The sequence below is a fragment of the Gossypium hirsutum genome, chromosome D12 (genome assembly GCF_007990345.1).
Source record: "Gossypium hirsutum isolate 1008001.06 chromosome D12, Gossypium_hirsutum_v2.1, whole genome shotgun sequence".
Classification (NCBI taxonomy): Eukaryota; Viridiplantae; Streptophyta; class Magnoliopsida; order Malvales; family Malvaceae; genus Gossypium; species Gossypium hirsutum.
In genome coordinates, this window is record NC_053448.1 from 39385484 (window position 1) to 39403617 (window position 18134).

Genomic DNA, 18134 nt, shown 5'->3' on the forward strand with positions numbered 1-18134 from the left:
GCCAGGAGTCGGATCGCTGCCGTCACAGCCGTCGTGCCCCGTGGTGCCATCACCCCCTCGACTCCCTTTGCACCCTGAACTGTTGTCGTTTTGCCCGAATGGGCCTAGTTGGTTCGATTGCTGTCGGTTCAACTCGAGACAGTGACGGCCCAACCGGTCCGGTCTAACCACCAGTTGGACCGTCGGCCTAGTTTCATACATAGGGTTTGGTTCAACCAATTTTTGGGTTTTGATCTCGAGTTTTGATTCTCGAGTTCAATTTTTGATCTCTAGTCCAATTTTCAAGTTCAATTACCCATTGGGTCAATTGTCTGACTTGAAAAATAACTTCCAAAAATATCATATTTATTTTAATTAATTCGATTAATTTAATTTTACTTAATCAAAATTAATTTTTTCAAAAATCACTGAGATTTTCCAAATTAATTTTTCAAGAAAATTCTGTAATCAAATTCTCTAATTGAACAATTCACACGACTGTCTAATTTAATCCCACATCGAATAAATCGATTCAATTAAATTATTTCCAATGTCGTAGAATTTTCTTCTGATTCAAATACAGTCCGATCGAGCTTTTGTGGAGCTAGCGAAGGGACCAACCAGGCATAAATAATTAGGCTTGAGCAATTGCAATTATATTCAGAAGTATCGTTCCGATAATTCACAATTTACTTAATCATGGAGTCAATCCATAATAAGAACCATGATTGGAAACTTCTTCTTGTATACTCTTTACGAAAGCAATTCCTCCAATTGCTTTGTCAAATGACCTCGTCATGTGTGTGTTACCTTCATATGATATCCTTGATTTCTTTGAGTTAAACCCGGTCACTCAATACAATCCTATTTTATCTCATTGTACCATTGTGTCTTCTTAATGATTAATATGGTCAATGTTAACTAATGACTATGATAAATTACTCGTTTAAGAACAAGCAACCCCGTGGCTACATTCCATATTTATCAATCCGTACAATGGCAATGAGAGAATATCGTTAACTCTTTAATCGAGCTATGAATTCTATTGTTGCTAGTAAAGTCATGTCATACACAAGTCATGTACCCAACATACTGGCTATCAGCTCGATAATATTTAGAGTATAAGCCTTCACTTATATCAAAGCACATGAGTTATATAAGCATGATCAGCGACAAACTTAGGATTTAGGTAAGTCACAACATGAACGCCACAAGTGAATTAATTCACAAACGGATTAAGAATTAATTCAACTTGGGTCCAGTCCAATTATTATTTTTCCAATGAGTACATCTATATTTCTACCCGTAGAGTCAACCGCTCCCATAGCCAAGACTAGCCATATCCCTAATTGGAATTGTAGACGACATAATAATCCTTCTATGTATTTGAATCAAATGCTCAATTTGATTCTTTTACTGGATTATTGACTCGTTTAGATTATCTACTGAAGTAAGTTCTCTTTCTTGCAATGTAAACGTTCTTACAGTGCCACTTATCATCAGCTTGAACTTAGACAATCAATGAGCTAACATTTGATTGTCACAATTTTGCTATGTATGCAAAACATGAAAGACAAAATCACAAAAGATATAACAGTGAAATGTGAAATTAACTTTATTTATTCATCATTCAAATATATAGAAAATAGTTACATGTTTATTGCAATATTGACACATTTCCCAACATGTGATTGATATGTTATGCTAAATGAATGCAAATATTAATAGGTAGCTTATGGTTACATGTATGAAGGCACAATCATAAGACATGAGACAAGAATGGTTATTGTATTCTAGTTAGTTATAATTTACATGATAGATGTGTATGATATTTAAGTTATGTTTGATCCATTTTGTTATCAAATCATGTTAGCACCATTGAGCCCTATTGCTTAGCATATGATTTTCTTTTTTATCTTCGTGCACAAGTATAGTTAGATCTCGAGGATTTGAGGAGTATGAAAACATCTAGAATTCAACTCTCGACTTAGGAAAGTTTGTATAGATTTTATTATGTTTATAGCAAGTGGCATGTACCTAAGGTCTTGAGTTGGTTTTTAGGTCCATGTTGGATGTTTTGGTTCAAATGGTAGGAAATGTTAACATTTTGAATATCACCATATCTGTTAGATGGCATGGATATGTAGTAATCTAGTGAGTTAATGATTTGCTTGTCAATTAGTCATGTTATACTTGTTATTTCTAGCATGCCAAGTAAATAAATATGATGCATGATTTCAAAATGAATTTGAATATGTATGTGATCTTAAGTTAAAAGATGTCTAAATATGCCAATGATGATAGTTTAGTATTTGAATTAATGCCTAAAATGAGATGTGTTGAGTTTTTGGGTCATTTAGACCATTTGGAATTGGTGCTTGGCATGATTGAAGAAAATGATTAAAAAATTTAGGGAATTGCCTTCAATATCATGATATTCCCCTGTTGAATTCATGGCATTAAACTCTCTTCCTTTAACATCGTGACATTGCTATGTTGAAGTCGTGACATTGAGTTGCTATTTCATGGTCGCAACTTCAAGCTTTTGCCCTCGGTATCGTGACACTCATTCTTTGATGTCGCAACAACACCTCTATTTTAATTATTTTTATGTTTTAGTCCCTCTTTGGCTACCAAAGTTTCATGAGAGCTTTCATAAGCCTACTTATGACCCGAGTTTGAATAAATAATGTTTTTAGAAGTTTTAAAAGTTAAGTGTTTGTATGATTTGTCTCTTCGGGTATTAAGATGAAATTGTAGTTGTTTTAGCAACGAATGTGATATCTCACATCTCGGATCCAGCAATCAGATCGGGTGTAGGGTGTTACATTATGCTTACAGTTGTATATTTACTCCATATTCTCCAATTAGATCATTTTAAGTTCCTATACTTTTCTAATTTTGAAATTTCAATCTTGACATAAAATAACAATCATTGATTCATTAACTAGATTTTTAGTAAGTAATATGTGAAAATAACAAGCTAACACAACATTACACATGATAATATGTTTATCACACCAGATTTTGAAAATAACAAAACATAATAAATTTAACAGTTACCATTTGACAATAATTAAAATTTAAAAACTTAAAAAATAGAGAAATTAAAAATGACTAGATTAAAATATAGAGATTAAACCCACAACTACTATAAAGTACATGAATAAATAGTAGAATTTAACCTAAAACATTTTAAGGTGGGGGGTATATCTTGGTGGAGGGACGTGTGATGATTGAGGTAAACAAATAAAATTTAATGACTAAATTCTAAATTTATAAACAATAAAACCAGAATTTAACTTTAATGAGTTAAAGCAATGTGTCTATTATATTTCTATTGGACTTATTGATGGGGTGATCTGTTGATTAATTGTTGGCTAAGCAATCTTTTCATTGTAAATTATTTGAACTTTTTTATTAATAAATAATCCAAACTAGATCAGGGTGGATTATAAAAATATTTGGAGTCCTTTCAGATTTCATCCACTTTACAATTAATGAAATAAAAGTTAGGCAATTTTTTTGTTGTTTCTTCATTGATTTATTGACAGGGTATCAACATATTTAACTACAATTAATTATCATTAATAATAAGGTTAAATTTGGCATTAACATATTTAACTAAAATTAATTATCATTAATAATAAGGTTAAATTTGGCATTTTCATCTACTACTATTTTTGTTATACTCCTACTACAACTTGGATCTCTCGTTGGGTTACTCAAGGTCCACTGAGTGGTATAATTGGGTAAGAACCCTCACTTACATATAAATACTCCAAGGATTAACACGTTAAGACCCGCTAAACCCTAATACATGTAGTCATTCTCCTCTACTTTTTTAGTTCTCAACCCTAAAATGGGTGGATAGACCTTTTTTGGCATTGCCCCCTCTTCTCCTTCTCCATTTCCGTTGATACTATGTATCAACAATTCTCAATTTTGGAATTTAGTCTTCGTATTTTAATGGGTTAAATATATATGGAGGTACCTGCACTTTGTAACTTATACTTAATTGGTACCTAAACTTGGAAATCGTAAGCCAATTTGGTACAATTTTTTTAGGTACTTGACTAACAATACTAAAATACGTTGACATGGTACTGACGACCAATAAAATGGTGTCACTTGACAACTTCACATTTTGACATATGACCAAAAATAAATCATGTTTTATTTTTTTCACTTGTTAAATTGTGAGGGTGCCATGTGTCATGTGTCATCATATTTTAACAATGTTAGTCAGATACCTAAAAAAAGGTACCAATTTAATTTACGGTTTTTAATTTAGATATCAATTAAATAAAAAAATTAAATACTAAATAAATATAAATTATTAAGTTCAAGTAATTTCATATATATTAAACCTATTTAATTCGAATAGAATTTGATTGTTTGCTTTTATAGAATAAAAAAAGAATCAAAACAAAACAGATATTTGAAAAGAAATAAAGTCGGGCAATTATTTTGTTGTTTCTCCATTGATTTTTTATAGGAGTATATCAACAGATTTAACTCTTAATTAATTAACGACAGTAATAATATGGTTAAATTTAGTTTTGGACCTTCTACTATTCTCAATTTTCGAATTTAGTCTTTACATATTAATCTGATAGAATTTAATTGTTGGCTTCTATAATGCCAATAGTCCAAATGATTTAACCCGTTTTAACACTTCAACTAGAATAATCAACTATATTAATTATTTGATTTAACTAATAATATTATAGAAGTGATAATTCTTTTAAATTTGATTGTGTTTTTTTTCCAAATTAAAGAAAAAAAAGGAGGAAATTACGACATTTCTAATAGAATTAATTATTATAAGTATTGAATCGAATAACTAACTCAACTATTAATTAATTAAAATAAATTTGGAGAAGAATCCATATATTTAACTACAATTAATTACCGATTAAGTTTTAGCTCGATTGGCATGGATATTATTGTCAATGCAGGAGGACGTTGGTTCGAGTGTGTTGAGCCTATAATGGGATTGTTAAAAAAACTACAATTAATTAGAAAATAACAATAATAAAGTCAAATTATGTTTTTAGTACATCTACTATACTCAAATTAGAAATTAAATCCATGTACTTCATTTTGACATAATTTCATCCTTATTTTGAATAATTTGATCCATGCCAAAATTTCAACTGGAAAAAAATTATAGTGTTAACTATTTAAACGAACTAATAACATTATAAAACTAAAGAAAACAAATTATACCAAATCAAAGTAAAAAAAAAAAAACTGAATTTCAAATTTGAACATAATACAAAGAACAAAACCTTGGCCGCAACAATAAAGTTTTAAACCAGGTTATTTTTTTCTTCGACTTCTGGTCCATTCCTCGTTTCTTCACTTGCAACAGAACTCGACACTCGTTTATAACCTGGTTTGCTATCGACCGGCATCGGCAAGAGTTTCAAAGTGATCCCCATGGCTATAAGCAAAAGCCCAGTCCCATGTTGCTCAGTCAATGGCTTGGTGAATATCAAGTATGATAACAGCAATGTCACTGCCTTTCTTGCAGTTGTGACCTGTGAGACACAACATGTTAAAATAAAGTGGATAACAATGGTAAAAATACCATGGAGATTTTTGTATTAAGAGTTGGATTGTATTTTGCTGCTTTAATTTAAAAAATTGGTAATTTAGTCCATATACGTTAGATTAAAGAGCAAATCTATCCTTCTCTTAATACGAGTACCTAGTACTTTTACCGACAACATGTGCAAATGTTTTCTTCATTAGCACCCTACATACCATTGCTGTGGTGGCTGCACCAAAAATGGCAATGAGGGAAAGGACTGAAACTTGTCCAATGAATGTGGCCATTGCTTCAAACACCAGCACGCCATACACGTACAAATGCTGCTCAAAACATGATATTCGTTTTAGATTTTCAGGGTTCAAAGATTACAGGTCAAATTCTATAAAAAGTCCTTCTACCATGCATGTTTAACAGATTTGGTCCTCTAATGTAAGTTGATCCTTTCTAGTTTTCTGATTTTCGAAATGTCTAATTTTAGTCCTGAAGAAGATAGTACCGGTGGACATGCAGGTCTGCCTTGATATACCAATTAGGATTTATCATTCAAAATAAATAGGAAGAAATTAAAAATATTTTTGTATTTCAGCCTATACTGGCAAAGTTAACCAACCCATACCAATATGGTCAATACTAACCCATACTAGGGCGTGTAGTACTTGTACGAAATTGACTACCTTAGTTATAAGGTTGATTTTTTTTTTGTTAATTTCGTGACTTATTATTTCAAGCATGTGATGACATGACATATATACATCTGTCACTATAAAAATATTATACATTTTCCCTTCATTAGGTTATGACCAAATCATTTAGGGACCAAATCTGAAAAAAAATGCATAATATAGGATCTTCTATAGAAATTGACCAAAGGTTTATAAATATGTAAAATATCTACCTGTGAACATGAATTCCATGCCTTGAACAGCTCTCCCGTTAAAACCATGGGCGGAATCAAGAACGGCAAACCAACCACCGTCGAGCAAAAAAGCATTTCCATCTACGCATTTATACAAACACGTAAAAGGCAATAAATTCAAAGTCACAATCTTTCGATGAAAGACCCGAATTTTCTTTTTAAGCATTAAAGCATGAAAAAATTATCACCTGTGTCGTTTCTGGGTTTAACGTAAAGATAGCTTCTTGCAAATTGCCGAGAAAGGAATCCATTACCAGAGCACCGGTGACCATCACTACGCCGACGACACTGAAATTTGGGGATGTTTGAGCATCGGCTAAAGTGAAGAGAATCAATCCCACTACTAAAAGAATTGCTGAAATATATTCATGTGCTGGGTATTTTCGTCTTAAACCTGGTATGAAAGCACCCATTACCATCACTGGTAGAACCTATGAACATTTAAAAAAACTTCAAAAAAATCAGAAATGGATTAATTGCATTGAAGATCCTTATTATTACCCAAATTTTAATTTGGTCTTAAACTTTAAAATGTTTTAATTGAGTCCTCAAAAGTATTTGTAAAATAACAGTTACTCTAACATGAAGCAGGTCTAAAATCTTTTAATTAAATTAATTTTTTTTATGAGAGCTAAAATACAATTTATCATTGTTTTTATAAGGACTAAATCACAATTTTATCATTCTTGAGGGTAATTTTCACCAAGTATTAACTCATAACTTTACAAATTTTAGAAGGTTTAAAGAGAAAATTTCCTATTTCAGGGGCCACCCTCGGATCCAAATTGTTAATACAATAAATATGTTCAACATCATACTTGAGTTGACATTTAACACCCGAGTTGATGGCTAAAGTCCTAGCCAATACTCTAAGGATGCAACTAAAGGTGTTAAGAGTTCAGGGTCAATTCAAAATATGAAGAATAGTTTGAGGACATCTGGTTAAATTAACCCTAAAACATTAATGCATGAATATGGTGTGTATTTACCTTGGTGGATTTGAACATGAGCTGAGCAGGGTAATTGAGAAAAGCCAAAGACCCTTTTGTGAGCCCATGAGAACCCATAAGAACTGCAGAGAGTTTCACATAAGTCTTCCATGGATTCACCATTTGTTTGGGGGTGAAACCTTGAAGATAAATTAGGAAGAGATATACAAATCCTTGAACAAATGTGAAGTACCACCCATAGCTGAAACACAATGAAAACAACATCATTACTTGACCAACCAAAAATTTTGATCAAACCAGTGATAAAGAAATTAACTTAGGTTGGTTTTCTCTAGAAAAATTTACGAATTATCATCCGTCCAGAGTTAATAGACTTCTCAACGAGTTGGTATTGTCATTAAGTACCATGTCTCTCTTCTAGTGACTTATATCTTATAGGTTGGGGTTTCAAACCCTGTCAATAGTAAATTGCCACCATTTGCATCATGCACAAACCGAGTTGGTGAGGCACTGTCACGCTGTGAACACACATACAGATAGCCTTTTTCAAGCACTTAGGCTCTCTGGCGAGTCTAATGACAAAACCTCGACCTAATCCAAAGACAAATTCTACGAGTCAAATTTTGTCCTTGAATACTATGTTTCCCCTCTAGTGAACTATGTCCTATAGGTTGGGGATTCAAACCCACCCTTTCCTTTGATGGGTGATCATGCGTGGTGAGTGACTCCCACTTTGTGGACCTGTACTAAAGTGACCTCTTCAAACATTCGAATTACTTTTCCAAGATAAAACCTCAACTCAATTTAGAGACAGTATTCACAGTTCGCAATCTTTTTCGAAAGGAGTCAACCTCCCTAGATAGAATCCGCCCCTTTGAAGAAAAACAATAGCAATTACCTGAACTGGAGTCTGTTGTATACATATTCCTGAAAAGTAGCAAGAACAATTAGTCACCATTACTAGATCACGCATTAAGCTCTGTTTGGTTGCTAAGAAAATAAAAAGAAAAGAAAAAGGAATCAACTCAATCATTTACAGTTGTACATTTGAGTAACTCACATATCTCTTCAACAAAAAGACAAAATCCAACACCAAGACTTTTCCTTTTTTTCCCAGGCTTTTCCCACAGAATTCACATAAACAAAATAAAAAATAAAAAAAATACCTCACAAACGCCATTAACAAGGTAACCAAAGAAGAACCCAGAAGAACAAATAAGAAACTGTTTCCATTTAGGCAAATCAGAGAGTGAAATCCCAAACAAGAAACGTGCTTGTTCTTCGTTTTTCATTTGCTGTCTCTGTTTTTTATTTTCACTCAATTTGATAACTTAAGGGCAAAAACAAAAAGAAGCTGTCAATTTAATTAAAGATATGAAAATGAAGTTGGATCAACCATGTTTATAAGAAAAAAAAACCCTTTAAATATAACTTCTATTGCATGTTGTTGTTGACTTTTGGTAATGATTTGGTTATGTTTAAGTGCTCTGTTTTATGGATTTTTTTGACCCAAACAGAGAAAAAACAGAGCAAAGAGAGAAGGAGAGAAGAAGAAAACTTGAAAGGATGGAATTTGTATTTTCTATGCGCGTTTTCCCAAGAAAATTTTTATATGAGTTGGAAAATTCAAGGACTAACTTGCCATTTACGGCCAAACTTCATTCTTTATAAAGGGTTAATTTTAAATTTTATTGATAAGTTAATTGAATAACATTTTTAAATCACATTATTAATGAAAGGAATTAGTAAATATAAGTAGTTAAGTAAGGGTTAGAATTTGAGATTTAGTTTTTGTATTTTAAAATTTAAAATTTTAATCTAATCATTATCGTTTTTGATAGTTTCTGTCAGTTAGATACCACATCATATATACAAGAATTAAATCTCGAATTCTATACAAGTGTAGGGAATAAAAATATATTTTAACTTTATTCTCAGAAATTAGATTAATGTTTTAGTTTTTATAAACTACAGAAATTAAATTTTGAAAAATTAAAATAGAAGGATTAATTTATAAGTTTTCATAAAGTAGAGTGATAATATTTGGAATTAAGTGTGATTGAAACATATCTTAATAGTATCAAAATTATTATTTATGTCTCTTACCTAAATTATCATTAGAAAATTGTGGAGAAATATTAGGAATTAATCTATGGATTATGATTGGTGGTAATGATTTTTTCCCCTTCAAATTTTATGACCAAAATTAAGAAATTATGATATATTTCACTTATCAATGAGATAATTATCATTTTTTTAAATTTAACCTAAATACATGTAATAATTTCTTTATTTCTCCATTCCTTTTGAGAAATTATTTGTACATACAAACCTATACTTATGATTCTTTTTTAAGTATAATAACAATAACAACGTGTCGATTGAAACTTAACTTAATTGGTATGAGTATTATTGTCAATGCAGGAGGATATAAGTTTGAATGCGTTGAAGCGTATTACCCTCCTATTTATGGGTTAGAGAGGGGTTATGGATAGTTGTAGGCATGGTGTAAAAAAGAAAATAAATTTAAGGAGGGTTGGAATTAAGTTATATATTTTTATGAAAACTAAAATGCAATTTCACAATTTTAATAACTTATATATTTATAATTTTTATCCTTTTAAAGGTTAAAGTGTAATCTTATCATATATTAAATTAAAATTTTATATTTTAGGGGTTGGGTTAATTAACCCTAAATGCCAATTGCCAAGCCATGTATTAGAGTCGAATATGATTAAACCGTTAAACAAGAAACAAAATTCTTACACAATTATTATTTTTTATTCATAAAATTCGAATTTAAAACGAGAAATAAATTAACTATTAAAGGCCCAAACATAACACGTGAAAACAAAAAGGCTCCCGTATTCACGTTTTTCATTTATAAATGTAATGGATTATACAACTTTAAACGGTGGGAAGAGAGCAATAAAGAATTGGGTTTTCATGCACAATAAACGTCATCCATATTTATATTAGTAATATTGCCTTGATATAATAATTTATACTTTTTAGATTAAAATTAAAATAATTATATCGATTGAATAATATAATATTAGGTAAACTATAAAAATAGTCACTTTTGTTTGCCTTAGATTACATTTTAGTCATTTATGTTTGAAATGTTATGTTTTAGTCACTTATGTTATCGTTTTGTTACGAAGTGGTCACTCTGCCGTTAACCTCTGTTACCTCCCTAACAACAATCTTACGTGGTAATCCAAATGAGTTTTAAATGCCAACTTGGATGTCCAATTGAGACAAGAATAGATTTTTAATTAAATAAATTTAATTAATTGAAAATTTTAAATTAATTATACCTTGAACTGGAGAAGAAAAACCTTTCATCTCCTTTTTCTTTTAGTGTGTAGATTTGTATAGAGAACATGTTTTAAATACAAATGAAGTTTAGGAAATACAAAATACTTAATACCTAAATGTAGGTAATTAGGTTCTCTAAAGAAAAAGGAAAAAAAAAGATCTAATGGGCATAGAAACCTAATATTTTTATTAAAAAAATGATTTTTTTCTATACAATGTCAACAACTACTTATAGCCCCTCCTCAACCCATATAGAGGATGATAATGTGCTTCAGCCCACTCAAACTCATGCTATTCTGTATTGACAAAAATGCCCATGTCAATCGAGTTAAGACTCAATTGGCAAAAAGAATGAATTCTTTTGAATCAATGATAAGTAGTGTATAAAGAGTTTAAATTTCCTTTAGAATTGGGTATGGCTAAATACAGGGGTAGAGCTAAAGGGGGCTGGCAGGGGGCCTCAATCCCTCCTAAAATAGAAAATTTCATCTTTAGTCCTCTTCTAAATTTAAAAATTTTAAATAGTATATAATAAAATTACACTTTATCCCTCCTAAGAACGAGAAAAAAATTGATTTAATCCTTTAAAAATTATAAAGATATAGACTATTAAAATGGTGACATTTCACTTTTGTTATTATAAAAATATACAAATTTATTCCACCCCTCAAAAGATTTTCTGACTCCACCCCTAACTAAATACATTTTTTACTCTAAACTAAAATTAAAATGATATGAATACGTATCAATATTAATCACTTAGGTTGTAAAAATTTCATTCCCAATAAAAAAATCCTGAAATAATTATAATGAAATGAACTAATATAAAAAGAAAAACCGAGAACTTAGAAAGAAGTTATCATTAACCCAATAGCTTGTTACATATACCATAAAATGTATTCTCCAAAATAAAAACAAAATTTATAATCACTAAACATCACAACATAATACGATAAAAAATAAAAATATTTCTCATGAACTTAAAAGGTGTTACTTATCATTCCCTATAAATATCGTGCACATTGATAAAGAAGCAAGAGAAACAAAAGATGAAAATATGAGATTTAAAAATCACTAATAAATTTCCTCTCATGAGCTTATGCTTCGTCCCACCAATCTTTCTACCTTTCTTGTCCACTTTGAAACCATTCAAAAAAAAAAAAAAATCAAACAAGTCCCCATCTCATTATAAACATTAGCAAATTCAACATCCATATAATGTTGTTGGATTGAGCCGCAAAAATTGCATGTTAGTAGTGTGTGGTAGTGATTTGTTCTTATTAGTAATGTGTAAGTTGTACAAAAAATAAAATACGTGGAAAATTAAAAGTAAAAGTATATTAATTCACACTAAATTAAACATATATATGCTACACAAGAATCCAAATAAAATTTTAAAAAATTTGTGAAACTTTGCAACTTATATTAAGATAGAACCCCAAAATTAATTGTTGTTTTAGTTAAAATTAAAATATTGTTTACTACAAATCAATTATTTTGTGACTAAAATTTTAGACCTTTGAAATTTTTAATTTTTTTAAATGTGAGCTATTTTTAAAAAAATTATATTATGATATAATTTGATGTTTGTAAGTTAAATTCGAATTTAGTAATTCTCAGTTTGTAAATTTTATCTATTTTTTTATTTTTAATATATATTTTAAGTATTACCATTAAATTATGTTATTACCCTTAATACCTGTTATTAATCTTAAACTTAATTGTCAAGTTGAGTTCAAACTTAAAAATAGATGTTCAATTTAGCTCGAACTTACTAGTATTTGAGTTCGGGTCAGCTCGATTATAGTTCTAGTACCTTAGATCATATTTAAAAAAATAAATAAGATACATAATAAAAAAAGTCAATGCAAACTTGATTTAATTATAAATAATTTTTTATTAATTTTAATTATTTAAACAATATTTTTCATATGTATCACAATTAGAAAGAATAATAACAACAAAGTTTAAACCCTAATTTTTAGGTACCAGAGTTAATCGTTATTCTTTTTTACCATTGCCCTAAACAATGCATCACAGATATGTATATATATGTATATATTCTTTCCGTTTCCTTAATTCTCTTCTTAGTGGTGCACTACACCTAAAGTCAACAAATTGTTAGTAAAATCATATTTTAATCATTTGATTTTAAAAAATTACAAAATAATCATTGAATTATTTGAAAGTTTTTATTTAAGTTATTAAACTATTTGAAAATTTTTATGTACATCACTGGGTAGTTAAATTTTTTTTTAAAGTTGGGTAAGTGAGCTCCAAGCAATGATTCGATGATCACTAAGGTGGACCAGTACCCCATCAACGAGTAGAAAAACATACATTAGATCGAAGTCAATCTGACGGTCAATGTTGAAGACTAGAGAAAAAAGTTGTTTGTATTTTAAATCGCAAGTTCATAATGTTCACAGTTATTTCATGAAAAAAAATGAACTATAGAAGAGTAAAGAAATGAAAACTTTTGATTAGTGTAGCCAGTGCGAACAGAAAAGGTCATACAATAACGATTTTAATAGTCCAATATCTTCAATGAAAACTTTTAAATAATTTAGTGACTATTTTATAAGATTTTAAAGTTAAGTGATCAAATCGTAAACTTAGAATTTACCCTTTATGTTTACTTTTTTAATTCTTCATATATATATATATAGGTGAAAATTCTTCATATATTTTAAATATTCACATATGGAGACGTGTTATAAAATCTTGTGAGATTTATTGAGGATATTTAAGGAAACAAGAGCTTTGAAATATTGTCGGTGAGCAAACGTGGTCTTTGCCTTGGCTTCCGCCATTAATTGGCTTCGGGATTGGCGGTTTTTGCAACTTGCAAAGCCTCATGCACCATAAAGGACATCCTATTATAAAGTACTAAGATGTTGAAAATAAAAACATGTGGTTTATGAATGCAAGGGAAAAGTAAGAATTTTTGGAGCTGAAACTAAGTTGTATAATTTTATAAGAGTTGAAATGTAATTTTATTGTTTTAATAGTTTATATTTTTTATAATTTTTTTAAAGGATTAAGTAAAAATTTTATCATTTTTGAGAGGTCAAAGTGTAATTTTTTATGTACTAATTTAAAATTTTATAAATTTAAAAATGTCAAAATTTAAATTTCTTATTTTATGGGGGTCAAGGTACTTGTCAACCAATCTTGTATGAATGACTAAATTCAACACAAGATTGTTTGACTTTGATATAATTATTCTGTTTTTTTTTAGAATTAAAGTATCTTTCATATGTATTTAATAAAGAGACTAGCAAATCTAGAGGGCTTAGGTAGGGACAAAAAAAAAGGAAAATTGCCTTTTAGTCCCTTAGGTATATAAACTTTTTTATTTGTTTTAATATACGTAGCATTTAAACAAGCTTTCTTTACTCAATTTATGCTACCAATTATTATTATTATTATTATTATTATTATTATGTGTTTGATTAGGTGAAAAAGTAGAAGGATGAAAGAAGGGAGTGGAAAAATGAAACAGAAACAAAAAATGAAACGGAGTAAGCATTACGAATGCTTAGTAAGCTTATAGGAATTAAATCACTAAACTTACATCATTTCATAATTAAATATATCAAAATAACAAGTTTAACTATGTTTCTTGTCACAACATATCATAATCCATCAATTCGTTCGTACAATTCAATTCGGTATCGTTTCATCAAAACTACCAAAACAAATACATCATTTGCTCAATCAAAACATAGGAACACTTATAACCGTATAAACACATTCATTTCCATTCGCTATAAAGAATCAGACAATACAGTTCCTTCTTAAAATCATTAGTCTGATGTACTATAATAACATAAACGGATACGTGGGTAACTACACCACACTAGTAGGCACCGAAGTACTGAGCAATAGGAAGCAAAATGTAGATTAGTAGGCACCGTAATGCAGATCAGTAGGCATCGTAGTGCAAATCACGTACAGGCACGCAACTACCCCATTGCCATGCCAATTGTATCTTATCCTATGTTCATTCGGGCTCAATACACATATTAGAACAACTCTTTACAATTCAATCCTTTCTCACCCTTTAGTACCATTTTGAATACATTTTAAAATACAATTTACATAACGAAAACTCATGATTTAAGCACATTCAATACATTTATAAACATAACTACACCATATGAACTTACCACATACAAACAACAACAATAGAAGTGTCAGGGACTAATCTGTAATTTTCTCTTTTCCTCGATTATCTACCGGTTAGTTCAAATCTTGATCTATACAGTAATTCATTTCAAATTATCAGTTCCAATTACCTTAAAACATTCTTATTCAATATATATGACAACTAAATTTCATTTTACACCATTTCCTAAAGTTTTATATTTTATTCAATTTAGTCCCTAAAATTGAAACAAGCATATCTCTCACATTTAAGCACCATTTTACAATCTGATTTCAAATACATCTTTCTATATCCCTCTTTATGCTATGTTTTGAGATATTTCATTTTAGTCCCTAAACTCAAAACTAACAAATTCCACTTTACAAAATAGTCCTACTCTAAATCTAAGCTTCAAATTCTACCATTTAACATCCAAAAATATTCAAAAGCAACAATGAAAATTTTTTTAATCTTTGGCATTTTTATAATTTAGTACCCAGATTAGCTAGATTAAGTTACAAGATCTCAAAAACATAAATTTACGAAAAAGGGCCTCATGAGTACTTACATGCAAGACTCGAACTTCCTCAGAGCAAAAACAACGGCTTCCCTTTTTCTTTTGTGCAAAAACGGTGAAAAAAAAGAAAAATGGTTGAAGATGACGATGTTTTATGTTTTAAATTTTATTATTATTATTTTAACATTAAATTAACATATAAATTATAACAAGAATAAGTACTAACCGTCCAACCTTAATTAAAAATGGCCTAATTGCCATTCAGATCCTTAAATAATTACTAAACAAGCTTTTTAACTAATAAAATTCAATAATGATTAAATTTTATAATTTTTATTATTTAGTCATTGTACCCAATTTAACCATCCGACCACTAAAATTTGCAGACCAAAATTTAATATAACTCTATAATAGACTAGCAAATATTAATAAATAATATTTACTGACTTGCTCATAAGAAAATAGGATTTTCAACTACCATTTTCGATACTGCTGAGAAATGGGCCGTTACAACATTAAGATTATATTGTATGGAACTAGACCTAATCATGGGCCAAGCCACTTGTCCAGGCCTGAAGGCCCGCTTGAAAGGTGAGAGGATTTGGGCAAAAATATATGTCGACAATGGCCTGGCGGTGGCAACAATAGTGGCCATACAACAACAACGACAACATCAATCGTGCCGATAACAAAAGTCTGTAGTGGCGATTGAAGTACTTCAGTAGATCCTTTTAGTGTTTTTTGAGTCATTTGTGGTTTTGGGGAAAAGCCATAGAAATCAGGATATTTGTGTTTCACCTAGAAAACCCAAAGGATGCTTTAGGGTAGTAATTGTAATTTTATTTTATAGGATGGAATCATGGAAACTATGACTGGTCAGAGTCATTTAATTTTATACTTTTTTGTGATAGCATGATGATATTTAACTTGATTACAAAGTATGTTCATTGTAACGCCCCAAAATTTCTAATTTCGTTATTGTGAAAATATGACACAAATATCTGCCAGCTTTAGTGGTTATGTGTTTTGAGAGCATTTGGGAGGTCCCAAGTTCAAGCCTTCGCTTGGGCAAATTTTGGTATTTTGAATGAATTAAGTCTTACTCTTATTCAGTAGGCTTTTATTTGATTGTTGGGTAAATTCATTAGAATGGGCCTGCTGGTTTAGTGGTTAAATGGTGTGTTATTATGGTGGAGGTCTTGTGTTCGAATCCCTATGTAAGCAAGGGTATTATTTTTTTGCTCAAATTTCCAGATAAAGTTGTGTAATAGGGGGATTCTGAGTAGCGGATGTGTAGTGGGAATTAAGGGAGAAGATTAAGGGATTTTGGGGGTTATCGAGATTTTATTTTATTTTTTTCCCATAATCGAATTTTGACTCTCTTTTCCAAAAAAATTATGCTGTCTATTCTTCTCCCTCTCCTTTTGTCGAAATTCTCTGAGTTTTTCCATATTTCTCTTCTTTTTCTTTTTCTTGATTTTCCCTAATCTATTTATTTTCCTTCATTTTCACATGCGGTTAGTGCTCGCTTAGTTTCAGTAAGTGTTTCTCTTCGTTTCTATCATGAATCTCTTAGCGACTAAAGTGGTAAGGTTTTTCTCTGCTATTTGGGCGTAGGGGGAGGCTCAGACTGGTGAATTCAGTGTTCTCGTCTTAACAATAGTTAAACGGAGGGTTATCGTTGGTGGTAAGTTGGGTTTCTTTTCGTTCTTGGTTGTCAGTTCGCTTGTAAATCTGTTAAATTGATGTTGAGTATCTTTATTATAAGCTTTGGGGTGCTCGGGGACTGTTTTAGTATCAAACAAAACTAGGTGTGTACCCGAAACGCAAAAAAAAGGGGATTCGGCAAAAAACTGAAATTGCTTGCTGTTTGGATAGCAGTAGTAGGCTAACTTTGAAAAATCGCTATAAATTGTGGAAATCTAATTAGAGGGTGAAAAATATATAGAATTAACACTTATTGAGTGTAGTTTCTCATAGAAGAAATCGTGTAAGTAATGGAATTGTAAATTGTGAGGTATAATAAATTTGTGAGACAAGGTCAGAATGAATTCGGGTTCCCCTATTCTAACTTTGGAAAATCATCAAAAATTGGAGAAAAATAATTAGGGGTTAAAATTTACATGTTTAAATTATTAATGAGTCTATTTTCAATAGAAACAAATGGAAACATCATCCAAATTTTTTACTAAGAGATAATTAATTTTTAGCAAAGAAGAGACGAAGCTGTCAGATAGCATAATAGGGGAAAGTTTGAAGATTTTACTGTACTTATTGGCTAAACTAAAAATTCTGAAAATTTTATGGTAGAAAGGTATTTGAGTCTAGTTTCAAAGACATCAAGTGGATCTTAATTCAGAATTTTGTAGCTCAAGATATAAATAATTTAGTAACAATGACTCAAGTAGATAACTTTGAAGGAACATATAAGTAAATAGTGAAAGCATATATGAATAATTAATTAGCACGGGTTACATTAAAAATGGATCACGTGGCCAAGACCAATTTGGGCTGAGTGGGCTACATGGGCGTGTGAGCCCATTTTTCTAAAAAGTTCTGCAAGGTTGCACGGGTCGCCCAAGTCGACTGTAGAGCTACTGTAGGGTCGGTAAGCTTTACTTAGACCCCTATATGTGTGATCTGTCTATCTGATTTCTATATCGAGAATGACTTATGATATCTGAATATATGTATTATTAATTGCATAATAGCATGGCATATTCTATATGTTGCATTGCATC

The 18134-nt window shown here is 30.3% G+C and overlaps 1 protein-coding gene across 1 annotated transcript; it reads right to left on the bottom strand.

Annotated features, from left to right (window-relative positions):
- Positions 1 to 5067: 5067 nt before the first annotated feature.
- Positions 5068 to 9040, bottom strand: LOC107945639 (UDP-galactose/UDP-glucose transporter 2). The gene is made up of 7 exons (XM_016879721.2): positions 8572 to 9040; positions 8304 to 8332; positions 7445 to 7646; positions 6644 to 6886; positions 6435 to 6536; positions 5752 to 5859; positions 5068 to 5525 (listed from the first exon to the last, which is right to left on the bottom strand). The coding sequence occupies exons 1-7, from the start codon at positions 8695 to 8697 to the stop codon at positions 5295 to 5297; spliced, it is 1041 nt and encodes a 346-aa protein (XP_016735210.1). The 5' UTR covers positions 8698 to 9040; the 3' UTR covers positions 5068 to 5294.
- Positions 9041 to 18134: the final 9094 nt, after the last annotated feature.